Raw genomic sequence first — 26,811 nt, forward strand, 5'->3', positions numbered from 1 at the left:
AAAAAAGGCGTAAAAGCGTAAAAGTTTAAAAGCGTAGGACTGATGAAGAATTTTTTTTCAGTTTTGAAAAATGTCAATTTTTTGTTGTAAATTGTTTAGAGGTTAATGTCAGAGGTTAATACTCTCGATTGCGGCAATGGTGTTATTTTTCAGTCGTCGCCAATAGTCACTTATTTGGGATTACCTTATGCTGCTTTGAAAAGAGATTTCAAACCAGTCCTGGTTCACCATGTTCAGATGAAACTACGCAAGGCATTTGGTCTTTTAATTCGTTTTCGGGGTCTTTACCGTCGGGACGTCCTTGGTCGTATCTATAGCGCTGTTGCTCTGCCTCACGTATTGTTCCCGTCCCTCCTCTTCCGAAATTTCAGACCTTCTGATCTTTTGCCCATTAAAGTATTTTAAATTTTGTAAATTTTTACTTGGTTTCCCCCTTTCTTTTATTAACACTGAGATTGTTTTAAAGCTTAATGTGAAGGATCCTGTAGTCTGTATAAAGAAAAAAAATATAAAACATTTAAGATAGGGCGAAAATTATCCTTTTAGGCCACAATGTATTTCCGTTTTTTAGTAACAGTTCTGGCTCTTCATGATTTATAGGCTAATCTATTTAGAAAGTGTTTTTTTTTTTTTTTTTTTTTCTTAAGTGTTGGATCAATATTTGATAGGTTTTGATTGTAAGTGTTATCAGTTGTTTTTTTCTTTATAGTATATTGTAGCGTATTCCTCATTTTTTGAGGGAAATAAACAAAATAAAAAAATAACACAGCAAAAAAAAAAGAGGTCAACACTCATTTTACAGCAGGGTGGGGAAGCCATGGAATGACCTTCCACCTAAAACATTTCTAACAGATGACATAAACAGATTCAAAACAAAACTAGCACAAACAAATTTTCAAAGTAAATCATACTTTTAAATAATTTATAGTATTATTTGTCAGTGTTTGTTGTAGTCGTTATTTTCATTGATTTGTATGTGTGTATTATGTTGTCAGTTTTGTCATAACTTCTATTTATTATGTTTATTGCGACAAGCTTGAAAGCTTACTGTATTTGGTATTAATAAATAAATTAATAAAAAAAAGGCGTAAAAGTTAAAAACCCAAGAAGCTTTGCTTGTTATGGGCCATACAACACAATAATAGAGCACTAAAAAACCATAAATAATACCCTGAATCCTACAATACATACTAAATGTATATGAGGAAGAAAAAATATAAGTTAAATATAAGTTAAATATAAAATTATTTAACTGGATATTTCGAACACACATACAGTGTTCATCATCAGCAGTAAAACTAAAAGGTTTTTTAAAAGCAGTAAAAACAAGTTTTACTGCTGATGATGAACACTGTATGTGTGTTCGAAATATCCAGTTAAATAATTTTATATTTCACTGTCAATAAAAAGGTATCATCCCTATTTTGAACTGTTTTACTTTCGTCATGGAAAGGCAGTGTGGTCTTCGAAGTTATCTAAAATATATATTGATATATGGTAGCATGCCCCTTCACACGTCTTGCTTATAACCTCCAATCTCATCACTAAATCTGTCATACGGCTCTAATTTCCTTTCTGTGCCATAACCCAAGCAATATACACGAAAGGATAAGGATTGTTACTGAAGTAGGAAGTTCATGGTCTTTGATGTGGCTTAAAATTATCCAATTTCAGGAACAGGGCCGTATCCAGGATTTTTATTTCGGTGGATGCTTTACACAAGGACCTTTTTTTGGGAGGGGGGTCATAAAAAACCACAAAAAAGCATAACAAATTGGGCAGACAATTTATAGGGGGTTAAAACCCTCTAGTCTCCTCCCTGGATACGGTCTTGTTCAGGATGAACCCAGCCTTTTTCTCGTCCTTCTCATAATTGTGCATAAATAGGTATACTGATGCCCAAACTTATGCCCATGGGGCTTCTTGACCAGACAATAAACCTTGACCTAGAATTGCATAATTTTAGGATTTGTCCCTACTTTCATCTTAAGCATATTTGGCTTAGCAACTGTTTATACGACCCTAGCTGAAACTGTTCGGTGTTTATATTTATAGTGGTTTATTGTATATATTTGAAACGAAAATCGATTAATAAAAAGTACATTTTTAAAGACGGTGAATAATTAAAAATTAAAAAAAAAACTTTTTAGTAGAAAAATAATAATAAAAGCTTGAACATTTTGGCTTCACATCACATCCAGATGCTTTTATCAACGGGAACAAAACATATATATATATATATATATATATATATATATATATATATATATATATATATATATATATATATATATATATATATATATATAAATACAGGCTTAAATAAAAAAATGAAAAACAAATACAAACAAAGCTATAAAAAATAAGACCAAAGGAAACTCCTATTAAAATAAAATCCAAAAAGTATTAATACAAGGCCCAAGCCAGGCAGTCTACTATTTACTAGTTTACGAATATATTTTTGTTAGAATTTATATTAGAATTTATAGAATTTATATAAGTGGCTTCAATTCAGTATAAAATGTATGAAATTATGCCAGTTTTTCATTCTGAATCAGGAAATACTTTGCTTTTCAAATGAGTTTGCCATTTCAAATTTTGTTGATATGGGTAAATATGAAAAACGGGAGCAAGGCTCATTTTCTGTGGCTTAAAGGATCATCTGCACCTAGGATCAAAAATATAAATCCTATGTCCAGATCCAGATGAATCTATCAAGATTTAACTAATTTTTAATTTTGACTCTTTGAGTAGCAATTTTTCCTTCCTAGAGTCTTTGGAACTAAGTCGAAACACACTCTGCCAACACAAGTTGTTTGAAAGAATTCCTTGTTAATCCTCTTCTGATTTTTAGGTCTTAGAAATACGCCTCGTGAAATTTTGGCAAAACAACATTTACCTGAATCTGGAGCATAGAGGAGATATTCTGGAAGCTCCATTCAATTACACCAACAGCAATTTACCTGAAATTTAAGTTATCAGTTTCTTTTTCTCTGGTTTAAGTTCTGAAAATGCAATTCCTGTTATTAGACTAGAATTTTAAGCCATATCAATGAGTTATTTTTTTTTTTTTATTTAGGAAATGAATATGCAGTGAGTGGGCGTTTCAGTAATATTTTTGGAACGGCTTGCCGTAAAAGGATGAAAATTCTGGGGCATCATGGGTGGGATGTTCAACTGACCAAAACGCAATATGTACCTACTAATACTCATTTAATGAGGGAACCTCATTAAAGGGAAAGTTTCTAACTCTTACAATTAATGCTTGTGCCTTAAATGATGTTTATTCCTAAATTTCTATACCAAGAGGAATTTCTCAAGCTGATTTTGGGTACAATTATCCACCATTCTTTGCATGACATGAACACAAACTTTCATCTTTGGGCGAATTTTTTCTATTTTTATTTTTCTATTTTTATTTTTCTATTTTTTTCGATTTTAGTTCTAAACATGGCCTCAAAACCTCAAAATATTAGCTTGTGAATGTTTATTTTTAGGAGATCACGTAATAGAGGATTTTTGAGAAGAATAAACTCTATGTATAAGTAGGCTTCATTTAATATTATATTTCAAAAAGGCTCTGCTTCTAAAAGAGACGACTCAAACAAATTTACATCGAATTCAATATAAAAACAGGATTTTTAAGGTTTTAGTTATCTTTTTCTTTTTAAAGGATTTCAATATGAAAAAAAGTGTGTATTATAACGCCTAACTAAATTCAGTGACTTCAGTTCAGTATAAAATGTATAAATTATGTCAGTTTATTGTCCTGAACCCGGAAACATTTTGTTCTTCAGTCATGTTTGCTATACCACAGTTTGTCGGTATGGGTTAAAATATTAGCATGTGGAAGTTAATTTTTAGGAGAGAACACGTAGTAGAGGTCTATAGCAAAGAATAAAATCTGTGTATAGGTAGGCTTCATTTAATATTATATTACTGAATGGCTCTGATTCTAAAGGAGAAGACTTGAACAAATTTACAATGAATTTAATATAAAAAATGTCTACAAAAAGTAGTTGGTAAACTGATTCTCGTTCTTGTGAAGTGAACATTAAGTACTATTTTTATTTCATGTCTTTTTCAACGGAAAATTGCAATTCTGTTATTTTTGTTTGTACATCTGCGATAAATTTCCTGGTTTAAGCTCCAAGCAGTCTATACTGTTATATCCAATGATTGTGTTTAAGTAGCGCCATCTATAACTCAAATCACGCGATACAAGCAGTCAATAGACCACGGGAATGTATCTCTTGTTCCTAAAAAAAAAAAAAAAAAAAAAACAGAAATAAAAAAAAACCCTTGAAACTTAACAAACTGTAGGAAAAAGAAATACTTGTACTAAAGATTAAAATGGAAAAAAAAACAACTGAGGATTCAAAAAGAAATAAAATTATACAGGAACCGAAGGCCCAAGCTGCCGAGCACAGCAAGTGGGCTGAGTGGATTGATTGGAAGTCAGGCTCCAGCAAAGCAATATCTCTTTTTTCTCGGGGGGGGGGAGGAATGTGGATTTTGCTACTCCCTACTGCAACATCAATACTGTAAATATTAAAATTTCCTTTAAAGTGATAGTTGAATATATTTCATGAGAAAATAATGTTACCCGTATATACTTATTCCGTATACAATATTAATTAAAAGTGTTAGTTTTATTACTATATAGCCTACATCTTAAGCCTAGTAAAATGTCTTTGGTTTAGGTGAATCGAATATAATGCGTAACTTTCATGAAATATTCGTATATATTGAGCCAGTACAATTATCAAACGGTGAATGACAACAAACTTTAACTCGGCCCAATAGTAACTGCACTTCTAAAAAATGAAATTTGGACACCAATAAATATATCAAAATAATTACGAATATTCTTTTAATGGTAATTCCAAATATATAAGATTCATATTACCCTTCAAAAACTGCAAACATGAGAAAATTTGCGTGATTTTCTAAAGGGGAGGCCTCCCCTCCAAAAAAAGTAAATAACACCTCAGTGAAAATCAAACCATCAGTTATTTTTTTATTGGGGGGGGGGCTATGTTGGAGGATCTTTCCTTGGAGGAATATGTCATGGGGGAAGAAAATTTCCATGAACGGAGTGCAGGATTTTCTAGCATTATCAAAAAAAAAATGAAAAAATTTTTTACAACTGGAAGTAAGGAGTAGCATTAAAGCTTAAAACGAACGGAAATTATTACGCATATGAGGGGTTCAGCTCCTCCTAATACCTAGCTCTTTACGCTAAAGTATTTTTAGTAATTTCAACTACTTATTCTACGACCTTTGTGATTCAGGGGTCATTCTTAAGGAATTGGGACAAAATTTGAGCTTTAGTGCAAAGAGCGAGGTACTGATAAGGGGGTAAGCCCCTTCATATACATATTAAAAATATACGAATACAGAAGTTCGTTACAAAAGCTAATTCGTAAGTTACGTATATCTTTTACTAATAAAAATGTTCGTAAAAAATTAAAAGTTCGAGTTGCTTTCCTAAGTAACCAAAAAATTAGAGGGCAACTAGGCCTCTTCCCCCCTCCTTTTTTCTCAAAATTTTTCGATCAAAACTATGAGAAAGCCATTTAGCCAAAAAAAAAAAAAAATATGCAAATTTTGTTTTAATTATTCATCTGTGGGAAGCCAAAATCAAAACATGCATTAACTCAAAAACGTTCAAAAGTTAAACAAAAAAACGAGTTTTTTTTAAACTGAAAGTAAGACGCGACATTAAAACTTAAAAAGAGCAGAAATCACTTTGTATTTGAAAGGGGCTGCTCCCTCTTCAACGCCCCGCTCTTTACGCTAAATTTTTTACTGTTTTAAAAAGTAGAGTTGAGAGAAAGAGTCAAACTATAGCGCAAAGAGCGAGGTATTGAAGAGGGAACAGTCCCTTTCATATACGGAGTAATTTCTGTTTGTTTTAAGTTTTAATGTCGATCCAAATAAAAGAAACTTACAAGTTACAAAAACTTTTTTTTATTTAATATTCCAAAGAATCTGGGATCCTGCTTCTTTGAAATCTGGGGACCAGAAGAGGAAACTGCTGGTTGGGCTGCTCGGGAAACGAATTGCTGTTGGAATAGCATTGTTGATTTAAATTGATTTCCGGTTCTTCAATTCTTCAATTTTTACTGATGTAAATATTCTTCTAAAACTCCGCTTCAAGCTCAATTAGTTGCTTCTCTGTGTATTGGGTGCGAAACATTTTGGAAGGGATTTCCTTCCCTAAAAAAGTCTATAAAATAATTGTCATTTACCAATAATTCTGTCTTCAAAAATTATTTTTATATATATATATATATATATATATATATATATATATATATATATATATATATATATATATATATATATATATATATATATATATATATATATATATATATATATATATTAGTATTAGTATATTAAAAGTATTAGTGCAATGCCCCCTCAATGTGTCCCTGCTGCTGGTGGATTGAGTTCTACGAATTCGGGCAAAGACCAAAAGTGCTAAAACTTGGAAATTATCTTTGAAACGAAGAAAACTAAATGACCTGAGCCAATAAAATCATGACTATAAAGGAGAGAAGGTGCTCCTTCAACCTCCTTCAAGTTCAGGCTCCAGTGCCTAACGGGTCTTTTGAATTTCTTATAGTGATAAAGCTAATAATGTAACTTGTATTCTTCAAAAATCGTGCCCACAAGGAAGCATACTCTCTTCTTTTTAAGGCCTATTAATGTGGACGATTAGCCTCGTTCAGTTTCCTACAGGGTGCACAATACAAGCGTATGCTGATGGTATTTGTGTAAAAATGTCTTCTAAAGATACGAATTCCCTAGATCCTAAATATAAAAAAGGTATTTATGCTATTAGAAAATCGGCAGATAAAAATAAATTGAAACCTGATGTTAATAAATGTGAAGCTATCATCGTTATGGAGGAAAGAGAAATTTAACAAATTAATCTTCAGTTTTTAAGTCGCAATATACCAATAAGTGATAAAATAAGATACTTGGGCTGAATTTTGGAGAGGAAATTACTTTGGAATGAACATGTTGAAAGTAAAGTAAAAGGCATCAGACAATATTCAATCAAATTTTTATGTGCCACCATAACCACTTTGGGTCTTAATCCATTTGTCATAAGAGAGTTATATAAAGCTGCTATTGAATCCACCATATTATAGGCAATACCTGTATGGTTGTCAGCACTGAAAAAAAAATTGTAAAAAGGTCATGATCTGTTCAAAGAACTTCTATGGATTTAATTTCCAGCGTCTTTTTTATCTGCTAAAACTGATACAATAAGGTCTACAGCAGGATCCCATCCTATCGACTTTAGAGCCAAAGAGAAAACTCTCACCAGATATCTAAAGAGAGGAAGGCCTGAATAACCATAAATTAAATGTACATACATATTATACTGACTCACAAGCACATTATGTACTCGGTGATTCCTTTTTACCTCTAATACTATAAATAAAATTTGGAAAACTTTACGCTAAAACCTATATATAATATGGTATAAGTTATTTAGCCAAGCTGATGAGCTCTGAACCTTCAGTTTTAATGATCATATTGACCTTTTTCAAGTTGCAAAACTTCTCCTAATTATTTTAAATTATAATATTATAATTTTAATATTAATGTTATTTGGTTTATTAAAGAGACTCGGTATTACATTTCAGCCTACTCGAACCTAGCAGAGACTAGATATTGTCTAGTTTTGTGTTTAAAAGGAGTAAGGCTAGCAGCCCCCATGTCTTCTCAAGACCAGATAATAATTTGCGATTTAAACATAGATTGTCAGTTTTATATACAAATAAATTTTGATATTTATTTATTAAAGTCTTGACACTTCCTTATTTGTTAAAGTAAAAACGTGAAAATATTTAAAATGTATTTTGTTTAAGTCTGATTATGTTCTGGTCTGAGAAGGCGTGGGGGTTGTCAGGCCTACTCCTGTGAATTTTTGCCCGTTTTGACTTTGAATCGGTTATTTTTTGTAATATTAGTTAGTATTGGGTTTAATTTATTTCTTTATTTATGGCAGTTTATGCTTAAGAAACTATTCAATTTCTTTTTTACTCATTTTAGCTTAATGGAGCTCTTTACTCTTCTTTGACAAGCTTGCTTTGTGAAAAAAGTTTTTATATCCATTTCTGTTTGTTTTTTATTAATATAGCCTTTTTGTGGGTAGAAATATTTAAATCTTTTTTTTTCTTTTAGATTGCATAGTGTTTTTACTTTGAAGATAATTTGTCTTTATTTTGGTTTTATGAAGCCCTTTACTTTAAAAAAAACAATACATTTTTTGGATAATTTTTTTTTATTAATTTTTACCAAAAAAGTCATAAGGGAATGTCGTAAAGAATTTTATTTTTGGGGTGTGTCGTTGAGGAATTTTAGGTCCCCTGGCCTTCATCTTCCATATTAATCCCTTAAAGAGAGGGAACAATGAGGCCACCATTCTTACCCATTTTTGCCTGGCTGCTCATGAGTCACAAAAACGCATCCAAAGTCGATAATCATAGGAAGCCCAATAGTGCTGCCTAAGTAATGAGCGATTTGTTTTTTTTTTTTTTTTTTTTTTTTTTTTTTTTTTTTTTTTTTTTTTTTTTTTTTTGTAGGACCAGGGAACTTCATAAAGAAGGAGCTGTCGTAGAAACTTTGAAAGGGCTTCGTTCAATTGGAAATTTTAAAGACTAGTGCCCCTTTTAATAGTCAAAAGTAATTGGAGAATATCCAGCTCCCTCTTTGCGCAAAAGATTGACTTTTTCTTCCAATTCCTTAAGAACTACTTTGAAACTCAAAAGTCATTTAATTAGTATCTGAAGGTTTTTAAAAGCACTAAAAAAATGGAATAAGGGAGGGGATAGCCCTCCTAATATATGAAATGCTTTTCAGCTAAATTAAATTTTAATGCAGCTCATTACGCTCAGTTTATCAAATAAAAAACAGTTTTTTCAAGTGAAAAGAAGCAGCAACAGTCAAAATCAAAACGAACAAAAATTGAGGAGGGGAGGTGTTTCTTCATATATGGAACACTTTCTGTTGGTTTTGAAATTTAATGTTACTCCTTACTATCAGCTGAAAAAAGCTAGATTTTTTAAAATTTCTGATCGTTTTTCAAACAATGCAGGTAAATGTGGCTTACCCTCCATGAAAAATTCCATACCCTCACAGAACACTCCTCCGTGGGAAGTTCATTCCACATAAAATAATAACCCTATTCCATGTAAAACCTTATCCCCCACTTACGCAAAATTTCTTGCGGATGGTTTAGCCTAAAAAATTGTATTTAGCAAACTTTGATTTTAAATAGCCTTAAATTTCTAATCGTTTTTTAGGTCACTCTGGAAATCTCCTTTCTCTTTATGTCACTCTGGAAATCTCTGGAAATTTCCCGCTAAAAATTTTCCCGAATCATTCCCCCACAACATATGCACTTGTAAAATTGAGTTGACAAAGCGAAAGTAAGGCAAATAAATTTTTTTTTGCTCCCCATGGAATACTCTTTCCGCGGAAACTAACCCCCGAGCACAAAATATCTCCTTCGAAAATGTGTGAATAAATCTCAATAATAAATACCATACACAGGCAATGGGCAAATTTCGTATCTTAAAGCCATTTCCCATGGGCTCTGGGGGTCTTGCTACTTTTAAAGGTATAATTTTTTTTCTACTAAGTTGAAAAAAATCTAAAAATTCTGATCAAACTACCCTGAGAAAAAAAAATCAGGGGATTTGGGGTAGTTGCCCTCCAATTGTTTAATGACTTAAAATCGGCATTAGAACTTTTAATTTACTTTCAAATGGACCCTCTTCAGATCTTCTACAACTATTTGTTGAATACGATCATCCCTAGGTAATACAAACAGGATAAAACAAATAACCACGAATTCTGGATCGTTCTTCTGGCAAATAATCCAAAATCCCACATGTCAAACAGTACGTGGTAACGAACTGTAGTAGAGAGCGACCAGGCTCAATAGCAACCGAAACTCTAAAAACAGAATTTTGATAACAATAGTTACATCAAAAGATTTACATTTTAATATGGATTATAAATATATAAGTTTCATCAAATTTAGTCTTACCCATCACAAGTTACGAGCCTGAGAAAATTTGGCTTATTTCAGAAAATAGAATCATGGAATCCTATTTTCCCTAAAAATCATAGAATCTTAGCAAAAACCACACCATCAGATTTATTGCATCAGAAAACCCTATTGTAGAAGTTTCAAGCTCCTATATACAAAAATGTGGAATTTTGTATTTTTTTTGCCAGAAGGGTGATCGTATTTGACCCAGTGGTCCTAGAAAGTCGCGTGAGGGCTCATTCTAACGGAAATTAAAAGCTCTAGTGCCCTTTTTAAGTGACCAAAAAATTGGAGGACACCGAGGCCCGATCCCGCTCTCATATTTTTCCACAAGTCACCGGAAAAAATTCCAAGATAGCCATTTTATTCAAACATAGTTGAAAAACCTAACAACTATGTCTTTGGGGACAACTTACTACCCCATAGTCCCCCTGGAAAGGGCTTAAGGTTACAAATTTTTAAAAAGCGTTCACATATAGTAATGGTTATTGGGAAGTTTAGAAGCGTTTTCAGGCTGATTTGTTGGTAGGGGGTTACGTAGGGGATCCTTTCATGGGGGAAATTGTCTTGGAGGAAGAGAATTTCCATTAAGGGGGCGCAGGATTTTCTAGTATTATTTAAAGAAAGAATGAAAAAATAAATAAGATATTTTTTAAACTGAAGGTAAAAAGCAGCATTAATACTTAAAATGAGCAGAAATTATTAAGCACATGAGGGGTTCACCTCCTCTAAATAACTTGCTCTTTACTCGAAAGTATTTTTAGTAATTTCAACTGTTTATTCTACGGCTTTTGCGATTCAGGGGTCATTCTTAAGGAGTTGAAACAAAATTCAAGCTTTAATGTAAAGAGTTAGATATTGACGAGGGGGGAACCCCCTTATATACGTAATAAAAACAGGCGAATATAGAAGTTCGTTACCTAAGTTAATTGGTAAGTTACGTATATCTTTTAATAATAAAAACTTTCCTGAAAAATTCAAAGTTCTAGTTGCCTTTATAAGTAGCTAAAGAATTGGAGGTCAACTAGGCCTCCACCCCACTCCTTTTTTTCTCAAAATCTTTCGGTCAAAACTATGAGAAAACCATTTGGCAAAAAAAGATTCTTAATTGCATTTTAATTATTCTTGTTTGGTTAGCCAAAATCAAAACATGTGTTAATTCAAAAACACTCAAAAATTAATAAAAAAGCAGTTTTTTTTAACTAAAAGCAAGGAGCGACATTGAAACTTAAAAGTTAATTTGAAACCTTGAGATTATGTTTAGGGGATACGGAAATATATCAAAAGACACTATATACATCCCTGTTATAAAAAAGCCCTATCTGCAATATCCATAGATCAGCTGTGAGCATTAAGATGAAAGTTTCAGGGAATGTTGAAGGGAACTTTAAACTTAATAAAATGACACTTAGTGCATCCAGCCTATTAAAAGGTTGTATCTTTGATATCTAACGGACGGGTAAAAGCACCATATTCAAATTTCAGGGAGATTCGAGAGGAACGTCGAACAAAACCAAAAGATGCTGTCAGCATCCAGGTTTTGAAAAAAATGTATCTATAATGTTTCGGAAACAGCTCATAGAATTAAGTTGAAGATTTCGGGGGAGGTTGAATTAAATCAAAAAACGCAATCTGCAACTAGATTCTCACAAGGGCGAATAAAAGTCACAAGTCACAAGCCCAAAAATATTGAAGGGTAGTTGGAACTCTCAGGAAATATTGAGTGAAATGTTAAAGTAACAAAGACACTATTTGCATCCAGGGAGTGAAAAGGGCAAAAATACAATATATCAGAAACGGCGAAGGGATTCTAAGTTGAGACTTTGATATAATATTGTTGGAAAATGTTGCACGAAATCAAAGGACACTAAGTACATAAAAGTTGTCGTAAGGGCACTTCTGTACTGCTATAGGAAAGGTTTAAAGGCCCAAATAAAATTTGCGAATACTAACATTTAGCTAGCGCTGATTTGAGCTATTCATATGCTTCGTAAAATTTTGAAATTGGTTGCAAAATTCTATTTAAAATTATGATTGGCTCAAATTAGTGGAAGCTCATTCTGAATGGGCGTTAAATATGTTAATTTGAAACTTTCAGAGAATAATGAGGAGAATTTCAAAATAGTGAGGGGGATGAAACAGACACTATGTGCATCCATGTTGTCAAAAGGATATATCTGCAATGTCTCAGGAACGACTAAAGCTATAAAGTTGAAACTTTCAAAAAATATTAAGGAAGATATTGAACTAAATCAATAGAAACTATCTGAATCTTAGTTATCAGGAAGGCGTATAGGCAATATTTCTGGAAGCCTTACTGGTACTAGCTTCAAACTTTCAAGGCATATACGGGGGAAACGTCGAGCTAAATTCAAGTACACCCTAGGAATTTCCGATTTACGCAAAAGACTCGATGCGTATTAAAGTTGTCAGAAGCGCGTAGGTGTGATGTTTCAAGGACATCTAATAGTTGTAAGTCAAAACTTTTGGAAAAAGTTGAGGAGGATGATGACCCGAATCGAAAGCCACTGTGTGGATCAAGGTTGCCATAAGGGTGTATCTTAAATATCTCACGAATGGCTTTCAGTAATAAGTTGAAACTTTCAGGAAACCTTGAGAGGTGTGTTGAGTTAAACGTAAGACACAGTGTGCATTCATGTTTTCAAAAAGGTTAATTGAAACTTTCAGAGAATGTTTAGGGTGAGGTTGGAATAAATCAATGGTACTATATGCATTCAGGTTGTAAAAAGGCGTATCTTTGATATCTCAGAAGCGTTTTTACTATGCAGTTCTTTTTATTTTCACTGGTAGTGATTTAAAACGAATAGTTCCAATCGTTTTAAGTTTAAATGATTAATTTTTTTTTTGCTTAGTTATACTCACATTTGGCTTAATGGGGTTCTTTGCTGCTAATTGAAAATCTAATTTTTGAAAAAAAGGGTTTCGGAACTGTACTTACAAAATTTTTATAACTTAAAATTGTATTTTAAAAGCAATCATAGAGTAATGCTTGACATTAACAAATAAAAATTATGATTCCTCGTTCCATTAATGAGACCAAACGCTGTGGCTTTATTTTTGCTTGACCAAAACTTAACTCTGTACCTCCAATGAATAAAAGTCGTCATTTGATTTAATTAAGACGCAGTGCTTTTAGTACTTAATGTGCATGTTCCCCAGAGAAACATGCTATTTTGCGTTTTAGTACCTCTATTAAGAGCTTCAAAAATATCCAACAGAATTCGGGGCTCAGAAGAATTCCGTACTGTTCAAGGATATGATTCATTATGGCCTCTGAAGCGACCAAACATTAATATGATCAGTGAGTTAAGCTATTATTCTGGCCAATATTCCTGTGGCAGCTATTATTGTATAGTAATGTATTAAGGAATGAAAACTATGGGACATTTATCAGCTGATTGCATCGAGAATTATCAACGAGGATCCAATATTTCTATGTAAATCCCAAAACATCAATAGCAATATATTAAAGGAACAAAAATATCTTTTTGTTTTACTTATTTTTGTATGGGGAAGTACAAATTTTGTTCTTTACTCAGAACGAGATAAATTTTAAACTGCCTGAATTTGAGACCTTAGCTCTGCAAAAGAATTTGTATACTCTGATAAGTAAAATTATAGGAAACCCTAACATACCAAGAAGGTGTAAGGTAACATCAACAGATACATCCCCACAAGCATTGGTCATTTTGCATGTGTACGTGCCACAGTCTGCTTCTTTTACTGAATGGATTGTCATTGAGACACAGTCACTTGATATTGTTGGAACAATCTTAATTAAACAAAGAGTAATATAACTACCAGAGTAAAGCATAATAACTAACTATCAAAACGGTGTTTAAAGATAGAGAGCGAGAGAGGAATAAATATATAAGGAGAAAAATAGGAATAGAAAGAGAGAGAAACAGATGGGAAGAAAGAGTAGATAAGTAGAGAGAGAGAGAGAGAGAGAGAGAGAGAGAGAGAGAGAGAGAGAGAGTGATATTGGTAATTTAAAGCTGTTTGAAAGTCTCTTTTTCGATTTCTGATCGATCTTTTGAATTTTGAAAACGTATTATTCAATTTTAATAACCCAAATTTCAGTCATATTTTCTGTAACAAGATAATATTTCGACACCAATTGATATACCGTAATTTCATATACGAACATTTCAATAGCTCAGTTCCATGTTTTTTTTTTGTGATTTATACCCACTACCAAGTCTCAGTTGATTAAATTCAAAAAAAAAATTTTCAACTGAGAGGAAGCAGCAACAGTCAAACACAAAACAAGCGAAATCGAGGAGGGGAGCTATATTTTCTTCATGTTCATATTAGAAGAACTTCTGTTGGTTTCGAAATTTAATGTTGCTCCTAACCTTCAGCTGAATATAATTTATTTTTTATTTAATTTTTGATTATTTTTCAAACAATGCAGGAAATGTGGCACACCCTCCATGAAATAAATTCCTGCTCTCACCGTAAACTCCTCTGAGAAAAGTTGGATCCACCCAAAATTTTCTTGAAAGTAAGGAATAAGATTAAACTTAAAACGAGCAGAATTATTATGACAATGAGGTGGGGAGTGATTTCGTCAAACCTAGGTCTTGATGCTATAGCAAGATTTTTGCCACAATCCTTTAAGAAGCGAATCCAGAAGCACAAACGCGAAAAAAAAAATTTGTCTTTGCCGACTAAATTTAAGATGTGCAGATGTTGCAGGAAAAATTTTCAGTGGTGTTGGGATTATAGATTTTCCTATGGGAGGGGGGAATTTCCCGCTCAGGAAATTTTCGATGGGGAAAATTTCTGTGGGAGATACTTTCCATTGGAGGTGAGGAGATTTCCAGAAAACAAATTTTACAGAGGGGGACATCTGAAATTACTTAAAAACCACTAGAAATTAATGTCTTTTTTCAATGAAAGTATACTAAAGAGAAATTGTTAGGTGGAATTGTCCGTAAGACATTTTCATGGGAAATTTTCAGCGAGGATCGAATTGTCCAGGGAGAATTTTCCAGTGGAGAGAGGGGATTAATTTAAGTCGAACAAACTTTACTTTGATAGATTTTTTGCGTAGAAAGACATTTTAGAAGTAGGAAAGCCAGATTTTTCGGCAGTATTTGAAGAGAAAAGATTGAATTTAAAATAACACTTTTCAACTAAAAGTGAGGAACAACATTGAAACTTAAAACGAAAAAAAGTTATTTTGTATATGAGGGTGGTTAACCCCCTTTCAACACTTTGCTCTTTACGCTAAAATTTAACTCTGTGTCCCAATTATTAAAGAATTACATCTGAAACACAATGGCCGTTTTGATGGAGTATAAAACTTTTTAAAAGTTATCAAAACACTTTAGCGCGAAGAACGAGGCATTGAACAAGAGGCAAACCCCCTCATATATGGTATAATTTCTGTTTGTTTTAGGTTTTAATTTGGTTCCTTACTTTCAGTTGAAAAAATATTTTTTTATTTAATTGCTAAGAATTCTATCTCCGACCAGAGGGCGTGGTTTCTTTGTCCTTTTTTTCGACCTTTTTTAATTCTATCAAGGTCTTTTCGTCGTCATCGCCCATTCTACGTCCATAAACTTTACTAGCGTGCTACACAATCATTTTGTTGTTTTTTTTTGGCCAGACTTAAAAGTAAAATTTATACCCCTATAGGAAAGCCCTACAAAAATTCACAAAAATTTATTTTGATATTTTACAGACATTTATGAATGTTTAAATTTACTAGATTTCATTTGACAAATAGAGGAGGGGCTTAAAGTAAGTATAATAACAATAACTTTTATATCTGGAAAAAACTGTTCTGGTATGTAAACAGAACTTTTTAGATTGTAGAAAAATACAATTTATTTTTGTTATTTTAGCCTGAAAAAGAACAGAAGAATATAAAAAAAACTATCCCTTAGATTTACAAAATTAAACTTTCAATGAAAAAAATGCAAGAAAAACTTCATATTCCTACATTTCCATGAGTCAATGCTTCTGATTCTGCCTCTTACAAAAATGGGGCGGGGAGGGGGCCTAGGTGCCCTTCAACTTTTTTGGCTGCTTAAAAAGGCCACTAGAACGTTTGATTTTATTTACGAGCGTTTTTACTACTAATAAATGCACGTAACTTACGTAATAAACTTATATATTCATATATTTTATTACGTATATGAGGGGGTTCATCCCCTCGTTAAAACCTCATTCTTTATACTATTTTTTGAATTTTGTACCATTTCTTTAAGAATGGCCCGTTAATCACAAAGGCTGTTTATTTAGAATAAATAGCTCTTCTGAAATTACTAAAAATACTTTAGGGTAAAGACCAAGGTATTGAGGAGGCAATCATATACTAAATAATTTCTAATAGTTTTAAGTTTCAATGCTGCTCCTTACTTTAAGTTAAAAAAATTGTATTTTTATTTAATTTTTCGTTGTTTTTTTAAAATAAAACTGATAAATCGAGAAAAAAAAATCAGGGAAATTCTCTTTTTCCGAAATTAATTCCTCTATCAAAGACACTCTCAAATAACCAACAATCCCTGCCTCCTGCCACTAGAAAAATCCCCCCTGAAAACGTCAGTATACTTCTCAATAACTATTACTATCTGTAAACAATGGAGGGAATTCATGACTTGCAGCTCTTTCCTTGGAGACTATGGAGGATTAAGTCGTTCTCAAGGATATAGTTACTAGCCTTTTCGACTATGCTGAACTAAATAGCAATCTCAAAATATTGATCGGTGACTTTGGGGGAAACGAGCGTGGGAGCGGGCCTAGTTTCCCTCAATTTTTTTGGTCACTTAAAAAGGGCACTAGAACTTTTAATCTCCGCTAAAGTGAGCCCTCTGGTGAAATTCTAAGACCACTGGGTCGATATGATCACCCCTGGGGGAAAAAGAACAAATAAACAAATAGGCACGCACCAGTGATTTTCTTCTGGCAAAAAACACAAAATTTCACATTTTTGTAGATATGAGCTTGAAACCTCTACAGTAGTATTCTCTGATACGCCAAAGCTGATGGTGCAGATTTTTTCCCTTTTTTTTGAAAAATAAGGCCAATTTTCGATCTAAACTTGACAAAACTTATATATATATTAAATCAGCATAAAATCAAAATTTTTTTTGATGTATATATTGGCATAAAAATTCTGCTTTCGAGTGTCTTAGTTACTATTGAGCCTGGTCATCCTTAATACAGTTTGCTACCTACCAACTGTTAAAAAAAGGAAAATTGAAAATAGATTAAAAAAGTATAAATGAAACAGAAAGTCATTACTTTCTTGGTATATATGTTTTACATTTTTGACAAGATTTGTGTTTTTGACCAATTCTTCTATTATTTGTATATATATATATATATATATATATATATATATATATATATATATATATATATATATATATATATATATATATATATATATATGTATATATATATATACAGAATAGTTTCATATACCGAAAAATATCTTTTCGTTTTAAGTTTTATGTCATTCCTTACTTTCAATTAAAAAACTTTTTTTTTGTTCAATTTCTGAACGTTTTTGAATTAATGCAGATTTTGATTTTGATTCTCTGTACATGTATAATTAAAGTAAAACAGTTCAAAATAGGGATGAAACTTTTACTAGGGATGAAAATAGGGATATAGTGAACCGATATAAAATTATTTAACTGGATATTTCGAACACAAATACAGTGTTCATCATCAACATTAAAATTCAATAATTAAAAAAACAATTTGTATAATAATTTTAATGTTTTTAGCTAAATGGCTTTTTCAAAATTTTGATCGGACGATTTTGAGAAAAAAGGGTTGGGGAGGGGCCTAGTTGCCCTCAAATCTTTTTGTTACTTGAAAAGGCCGCTAGAACTTTTAATTTTATTTACAAATGTTTTATTAGTAATAATTAAATGCAACATACAAATTAATTTACGTAACTTCTATTTTTAAAGTTCTATTACGTAAATTTGGGGGTTTGTCCTTTCGTCAATATCTGGCTTTTTACATTAAAGTCCAAATTTTGTTCCAATTCATTAAGAATGACCCCTGAATCACAAAGGCCGTTTAATTAGAATAAATGGCTCTTTTGAAATTACAAAAAAAACTTTAGCGTAACGAGCGGGGTATTGAGGAGGAGGCAAACCCCCTCGTATACGTAATAATTTCTGTTATATTTAGTTTTTAATGTTGCTCCTTTTTGTATGCTTTTTTATAGTTTATTGGCTTTCTCAAAGTTGAAACCTGATAATTTTGAGAAAAAAGGGTGGAGAGGGGGCCAAGTTGGCCTCCAATTTTTTGGCTACTTAAGAAAACCACTAGAACTTCTATTTTATTCATGGACGTTTCTTATTACTAATAAATACGCGTAACCTATGAACTAACTTATGTAACTAACGTCTATATACGTAAATTTGATTTCCTACATGAGGGGGTTCATCCCCTCGTCAAAACCTTGTTCTTTACACTATAGTTTGAATTTTGTCCCAATTCTTTTAAGAATGGCCCCTGAATCAAAAAGGCCGTTTAATTAGAATAAATAGCTCTTTTGAAATTACTAAAAAACACTTTAGCGTAAAGAGCGAAGTATTGAGCAGGGGATTAACCCCCTCATATACGTAATAATTTCTGTTAGTTTTAAGTTTTGATCCTTCCTTTAAGTTAAAAAATTGCTTTTTATTAAATTTCTCGTCGATTTTTTTTTTAAATAGCGCTGAAGAAAAATAGCGCTGAAAATTCTCTTTTCCCATGATAAAGCACCAAAAATATTTCTTTCATTTGTGACCATTCATACACAAAACATCCTCAAACAATCAAACATCCTCAAACAATCCTCGCCTTATCCTTGCTTTAAATAAATCCTGAATTTGATCTTGATTTTCAAGTCATAAGACGAAACACGGTGTCCTTAAAAACTATTTACAAAATTCTCTTTAATGAAAAATTTAAATGTCGCTTTAATGAAGCTTTTAGTCTGCTTGCAATCGCTTTAAAGAGAAATATATTCACTTGCCTTCAGGCGATAGAACTTAAGATACCGTTGTAAAAGATAACTTTAATCAGAATACTAATTGCCTTAGAGTTATGACAACTTGCTAATTCAATTTAGTAAAAAAGCCATTATTGTTACACTGACAAAACTAATAGTCGCCTTTTTTTTAACACTGCAATTATATGGCAGAAATATTTTCCATTAAAATCTTTATTTTGTATATTAATAAAAAAATTATGAAAAAAGAATTTCCATTTTCTCTTGCTTAACAAAAACTATCATCCACATTAAATTATTCTCTGTATCCACATAAATACTATTTTGATCTTGGTTCTTTATAAAATAAGTGTTTAGTTCATTTGGTGGCCAAATGCTAATAATCAGATATAAAAGCAACTTGTATAGAAAATAACAGAGTGAAGTGACATTGAATTTATAAACAAAATTGAACCAAAGGTAACAAGGTGGATTTTTTTTTCTCTATTGTTAAAGGAGCATAAAAGTTGCCTCCCTGTCTCCTTTGTTGTCAGATTTATGTATATCGTTTCTTGTTTAACAAAGCCAAGTCATCAGAAATTTGATTAAACCTCAATTAAGACTTAGTAATCTAGTTTATACTTTTACACTGCCCCTGAATATTCACTCATATTTAATTTACAACCCGTTTTTTTGCGTAATGGTCATTTAGGAATGGTCTTATTAAATAAAATTAAAATAGGAAGACAAACTTGCTAGATTCTGCCGAGGACAGAGTATCAAGAGACAGGAATTTGCCTATCTTTTACCATTTTAGTAAAACCTTACAAAACTATACGAGTTATGACAACTTTTATGATTTTTGTAATTTAAATTTTAGCTATATCTTCTTCTTGAAGTTGAACGCGCCTTATCGATTATACAAGCTGTACTTTGCTTTGCTGTATTCGCATTAAAACCCTTGTCCTGGTTATTTTTATTATTTCCCGATGAAGCTATGATTTTTTTTTCTTTTCTTCTATACCTGTGAACTAAGAGAGTGATGTATTGCAAATATTTTCCTGGGAACATGCATGGGCAAGGTCATATCCAGGAGGAGGAGTTTACCAGGTTTGAACCTTCTATCCGTGGTATTGAGGTATTATGAGGGTGGTTAACCCCCTTTCAACACTTTGCTCTTTACGCTAAAATTTAACTCTGTGTCCCAATTATTAAAGAATTACATTTGAAACACAATGGCCGTTTTGATGGAGTATAAAACTTTTTAAAAGTTATCAAAACACTTTAGCGCGAAGAACGAGGCATTGAACAAGAGGCAAACCCCCTCATATATGGTATAATTTCTGTTTGTTTTAAGTTTTAATTTGGTTCCTTACTTTCAGATGAAAAAATATTTTTTTTATTTGATTGCTAAGAATTCTATCTCCGACCAGAGGGCGTGGTTTCTTTGTCCTCTTTTTTGACCTTTTTTAATTCTATCAAGGTCTTTTCGTCGTCATCGCTCATTCTACGTCCATAAGCTTTACTAGCGTGCTACACAATCATTTTGTTGTTGTTTTTTTTTGGCCAGACATACAATTAAAATTTATACCCGCATAGGAAAGCCCTACAAAAATTCACAAAAATTGATTTTGATATTTTACAGACATTTATGAATGTTTAAATTTACTAGATTTCATTTGACAAATAGAGGAGGGGTTTAAAGTAAGTATAATAATAACAACTTTTATATCTGGAAAAAACTGTTCTGGTACGTAAACAGAACTTTTTAGATTGTGAAAAATACAGGTAATATTTTTGGAGGGTGGGGGGTTCAAATAAGAGGAAAAATAGAAGCAACAAATATATGCCTATAGTCACACAAAGGTCTGGAGTCCATGGACTGAAAAATCTATTTGACGTCAACAAAAGGAACAGTAAGAAGAGTGAAGTTACGTGACTCATAACAATTTGTCCTTGTAGATTTTGTAGTTCAGGCAAAAGAAGATGAACAACCAGAGTTGCCAATACGAAAGGAAGAGCTATCATGTAAAACCAGGGGAAAAGTGTTACTTCTATTTGATCGTGGACATCAGCTCCACACATAAAGCCAACCTTGTGAGAAAAGCAGAAAATTAATTTTAGCGTCTTAACTTCATGAATATCTCTATTTCTCTTGTATAGCTTTAATCAGAGGTTGCAGAGACTGGATAACTATCCCTTGCCCCCTTCCCCTTACCAGCCTGATAAATTTCAGAGCAAGCGAGAGAGATATGAATAGTTATAGAAAGAGTGAGGAAGAAAGGGAAAAAGAGAGGAAAAGGGAAGTGAGAGAGAAAAAGAATGATTTTACTTTAAGAGGGACTTAGGGCCAAGACCTTTTTAAAGGGGGAGGGGGGATAAGACACAAAATCCTTGTCTTATTTTTCAGAAACAGTCCCTGTTTCTTTTTCCTATACCTCTCATATTATTTTTTACTGTGTCTATACATGTTTCAGAGAAAACATTTCTATTGGAAACTATTTTATTTTACCACATAAATATAATAAAGGCGTAAAGCCGACAAAATGGCTAGCTTAGTCAGTGTATAACCAGACTCTTAATCTCAAGGTCAAGGTTATGGATCCAACCTTGTCAGGTATTTTTTTTTTTTTTTTTTTACTGCAAAAAAGTAGAGATGTGAAGTATATATTTCCTTTGGATTAAAGATGCATTAATAGACCAAAGCACAATAAACTAAACATAAATGTGCATAGTAATGGACAAACAATTTAAAAAAGACACAGAATCGGAAAAAAAGCTCGGAAAAGTGCAGTTACTATGTAGAGGACTGCTTAACAATAAGCTCCCCAGACTCACGGTGGCTAAGCTTACACAGTCAAAGTGTAAAACCCCACCCCACGTCAAAGGATTGGCATCACCAATATTTGAAACTTCACCTCAAATAACATAGGCCCAAAAGCTAGCCTTTTGCTGACCAAAAACTAACCCTTTTGGCTAATGGAAATAGAACCGTTGGGTGGCAAGCACAAGGGGTAATATGATACACACTAGGCGAGGTCTTCCATTGCCAAATATATATAGTTAAAACAAATATATATAGTTGTGCATAGAAAACAATGCTCCACGGTTGCAAGCTTCTGTTGTATGAAGCATGTAGTCTTGGGCAGTAGTGAGAATAAAATTTGAGAATTGGAAAAATAGGTAAAAACGAGCCAAAAAAAAGTTAAGAACATACGGCATCAGAAACTTCAAGAAAAAATAGCTTTTCTTCGAAAGTGTAGTTTTCTTTGGTAGTCAGTAGGTCGGTAATATTCAAATATTTACGGTCGAAAGGAGTATTCAAAATTAATTAATCACTTATGCTAATTTATTTCCTGGATTTAACACGGCAACACTAAGGAAATGAAAGTAGTGAGAGCATAATTACTCTTATGAGATCCCTATCCCTGGATTCCATGAGAGCCCTATTCTATCATTCCAGGACAGCCAGCAGGTGTTTGTTACATCATAGTGATTTTTCTAAGAGACGCAGGTGGTGATTACGTAATTGGAGTTGACAGTCATGCAATCTTTAATTACTTGATGGATTTCTTGAGGGTGACGCAATCCCGCGTGACAAGCTAGACTTCAGAGGCCTTTGAGAACCCCCGCTTTTAACTGAGCACGGCAAACACGTCAGTGTTACGTAAAGATGGGGGCACCCGTGGGAGATGACGAAATCTTACGCTTGCGTGTCACGTAATGGCGGTGCGCATGGGGTTACTACGTAATGATGGCGCATACAGGAGATATTAAGTAATGGCAGCGCACACATGGGTTGTTATGTAATGATGGTGCAAACTTGGGTGCTGCGCAATGGTCGTGCACACACGAAATGTCAAGTAATGGCAGAGCACATATGGGATGTTATGTAATGACAGTGCACCCGTAGGAGGTGACGTAATCTTAGACGTTGGTATTACATAATGACGAGGGGTACATCTAGGTGTTATGTAATGACGGTACACACATCGGTGTTGCATTTAAGATATTTTTTCTTTGGGATTTCGTTTTCTTTCAAAGCGTTTTTTCTTCTTCTTTCAATGTATTTTTTCTTACAATGCGTTTTTTTCTTTCAATGCGTTTTATTTTCATTTTGAGATTAAATTTTTCTTTCAATGTGTTTTTCTCGGGGAACCTGGAAATTCTACTGATTTCTGTCCCCATTAGGATTCAAAAGAACATTTCCATCCAATGGAATAGAGTGTTAACCAATTGGACTACGAAATCCTTTCTAATATTTTGATTCGGCTGGTAATCTTTTTTTATTAGCATACGAAATAACCTATTGCACTCAAGGAGAAATATCTTTTCGCGCATACTAGAATAATTAAATGAATTGCCTGTTTCCTATGACTGCAATAATTGACACGTAGAGGGGAAAATCAATTACTAGATTTTGGTTATATTTGAAGCACGCTAGCTTGCTAAGTAATTCTTTAGAAGGGTATTGTAAACCCAGGCAAAGCGATTCTTCACTTTTTAGCGATATTATCCTATTATTTTTTTTTTTTTGGGGGGGGGGTCCTTCTTAGAGATTTACAGAATTATTTTCTTAGAGAATGATATAAACTTGTTCAAAACATTGGAAAATATTACTTCTTAAAATATTTAGAAATGTTTTCTTAGAGATTGATCTAGATTTGCTCAAAACAGAGGAAAATAGTGGCACAAGAGATGTGACTTCATTTAATTTTTTGTTCATTTTTTCTTGGTATTATTTTTCTGAATTCCCAGCCAGTGACACTCAATGATTAGCATGTGGTACCCTGTAGCAGACATTATGGCACTGATAGCATTTTTCGGGCATTTTCTATAAAAATATTCGTTTACGCTAGAAATGATCATTTAAACTTCATGAAAAACCTTCATTAGCGTTTCTTCTGATGACTCCTAGCAATTGATGCAAGCGTGACACAATGTACCACCCTACAATGACACCCCTTCAAGGATTGTATGGGTTTTTCATTCTTTTTCTCTTACAAATAAATTTATAAACAAAAATGACTATTGTTTTTATATGAACAGTGGAATCTTGCCATTAGATTCCTAGATTGCGATGTTCCATGGTTACTCCAGCCTGTGACACTGAATGGCTGGCACACGTCATCCTCTAGCATGACACATATGGCATTTTTCAAGCATTTTCATACAAGAATATTCGTTTACACTAGAATTGATCGTTCAAACTTAATGAAGCTTATCTTCTGATGACTCCTAGCAATTGAGGACATCCTCGCACAACTTACAACCTCGATGACAACATCAGTGAGCTTATTATCACACCTAAGGGGTTTTTCAACCTTACTCTCTAAAGAAAAATTCTAAACTAAAAATGACCATTGATTTTATTTGAACAGCGGAGAGCTCCAATTTTATTGTTAGAGTGTGATGCTCCATGTCAAATCCCAGCCCGTGATACTCAATGACTAACCCACCACCTAACAAGCAATTTCAAGGGGTTCCCCTAACATCCAATTCCACTGAGAGCCTAGAAACCAATTTCAATGGGACCTTAGCGAGCAATTCGAGCGGGGACCACCTAAAATCCAATTGCAACAGAGGCCCCCTAGCAACCAATTCTAGATAGAGGGTTTGTCATCAGAGACAAATTTAAATCAAATTAAAAGATATTTGTGAGAAGTTTTATTACAAATACAACGTTTCTTTGAGCCAATGCTATACATATTCACGCCACCGTGACAATACGTGGCTAACCATAGCAAGCAATTCCAGAGGGGGAGGATTGTTATTAGAGATGAATTTAAACCATACTAAGAGTTATATCTGAGACGTCTTAATGAAAATGCCTCATTTTTTGACTGAATGTTAGATTTTAGTTCCCCCCACCTCTGGAAAATTCTTTTAACACCTCCCACCTTAACTTTAAGCAAGATTTACTTAACTTTAACCAATATCCATTCTACCGCTCTTCTAAAAAATTTATGAAAAAGTAGTGTATAAGAAAATATACGAGTACATGAATTCGCTTGGGTTTTTGTCAGATTCGCAGTTTTGTTTTAGAAAAGGTCATTCTACAGTGCATGCCATTCATCACCTTTTAGATTGTGTAAATAGTGCGTTAGAAAATAATTTGATCCCTCTAACTATTTTTATTGATTTGAAGAAGGTGTTTGACACTGTGGATTTTGAAGTTCTACTGAAAAGACTGCGGAACCTTGGAATTAAAGATACAGCATTAAGTTGGTTTCGGTCTTATCTGTGTGGAAGATCAATGAAGGTGGTGATGAGTGATATATCTAGTGCAGCTATGCCTATAAATTGTGGTGTTCCCCAAGGATCAGTCCTTGGCCCGTTACTCTTCTTGGTATATGTGGATACTCTTCGATTTTATCTAAATGATTCAGTTTTAGCCTCTTTCGCCGATGATACAGCTATCACAGTGTTTGTCCGGACTTCAAAAGAGGTTGTGCAAAAAGCGAACCACGTCCTTAGTCGGCTTCATGTTTTTACAGCTCTAAGATCACTTTCAGTAAATCCAAGAAAAACAAATTTTATGGTATTTAGTAGAACTGGTGTACCTGAACTTCTTGAAAATGTGCTTTATAACGGTGTTGGCATAACACAGGTTTTTTGTAAATATCTCGGATTTTATATTGATTGTAATTTGTCTTGAAAGAAGCATGGTGAAATAGTGTCGGCAAAAGCAGCTAGAGGATTGGGAGTGATGAGGAGGCTGAAAAAAGTGTTCCCGGTAGCAGTTGTCAAATTGTTATACAGTGCTATTGTGCACCCCTACATCACGTAGGGTTGTTCTGTTTGGGCAAGCAATTTCGTGATAAATTATAAAAGAACTCAAATAATACAAAACTAAGCACTGCGTCTGATAGGAGAATTTCAAAACTGTCAGAATACTGCGGAGTGTTTTAGAAAGAACCATATTTTGAACATAGGCGAGCTACGTGATTACCAGCTAGCGATTTTTGTTTTTCAAAGTGTAAATAAGGTAAGCCCTGAGTACTTTCATGATTTTTAAAAACTAACTCGTTTTATCACCCTTATTTTACCCGAAATTCGGAGGATTTGACTCAAGAGAGAAGAAATACAACGAGAGCAGGATTTGTTCTCAGGAACATAGGTGTCAGCGTCTGGAATGACCTTCCAGAATTGGTCAGAGCGGCAGTAAGTCTGGCATCATTCAAGAGAATGGTTAAATTCCATTTTTTAAAAAGGAGAGAAGTGTGAAGAGGAAAGAGTATTTATTTATTTAGTATTTAATAATAATAATTTAGTTTTTTTACCCCCCCCCCCCCCAAAGATTTTTTTTCTTCAAAATAATTTGAGGAAATGATTTAGCAGACCATGGTGGTTAGAATTGCGGCCACAGTCAGGACTCTTCTGTCTTAAGAGTGGCCGTTAATGGTAAATTCTTTGTTTAATTTATACGTTTTGGATGAAAATAAAAAATGTCTATGTCTATGTCTATGTTCGCAGAAATTTTTGTGAGCTGATTTTTGCTCGTAAAAAACTTGTTAACTGTTCAAGTTAAAACTTGAAAAACAAAACTTTTTTTGTTTTTCCTCGAGAAACTGATTTTCTTCATGGAAAGTTTCACAAAGAGAGAAATCTATTTACAATTTTCACGAGGAGAAAAATCAACATGTAAAAAATTTCATGAACAAAAAACAGCAAGCAACAAGCTCCAAGAACAATTCAATTTCAAGAGAAGAAAAATTAATTTATAAGTTTCACTAAGAGAAAAAATCCACATGCACAA

General features: G+C 33.0%; 1 protein-coding gene across 4 annotated transcripts in view; it reads right to left on the reverse strand.

The window, feature by feature from the left end:
• Positions 1-26,811, reverse strand: part of LOC136030506 (uncharacterized) — a 182,056-nt gene that overhangs the window by 15,857 nt on the left and 139,388 nt on the right. The window contains exons 1-4 of one of the 4 annotated variants that reach the window (XM_065709527.1): positions 20,988-21,140; positions 13,739-13,874; positions 5,955-6,222; positions 3,975-4,259 (exon numbers count right to left, since the gene is read on the reverse strand). The exons of 1 other annotated variant lie outside the window; for it this stretch is intronic. In XM_065709527.1, coding sequence (XP_065565599.1) covers positions 6,146-6,222; positions 13,739-13,874; positions 20,988-21,137 — 363 coding nt within the window. In that variant the 5' untranslated portion in view covers positions 21,138-21,140 and the 3' untranslated portion in view covers positions 3,975-4,259; positions 5,955-6,145. Of the gene's footprint in view, positions 1-3,974; positions 4,260-5,954; positions 6,223-13,738; positions 13,875-20,987; positions 21,141-26,811 lie in introns of those variants that run through there. 2 more of the 4 variants (XM_065709526.1, XR_010618314.1) reach the window with 2 other exon arrangements.

Source organism: Artemia franciscana, chromosome 8 (assembly GCF_032884065.1).
Source record: "Artemia franciscana chromosome 8, ASM3288406v1, whole genome shotgun sequence".
In the NCBI taxonomy this organism is placed as follows: Eukaryota; Metazoa; Arthropoda; class Branchiopoda; order Anostraca; family Artemiidae; genus Artemia; species Artemia franciscana.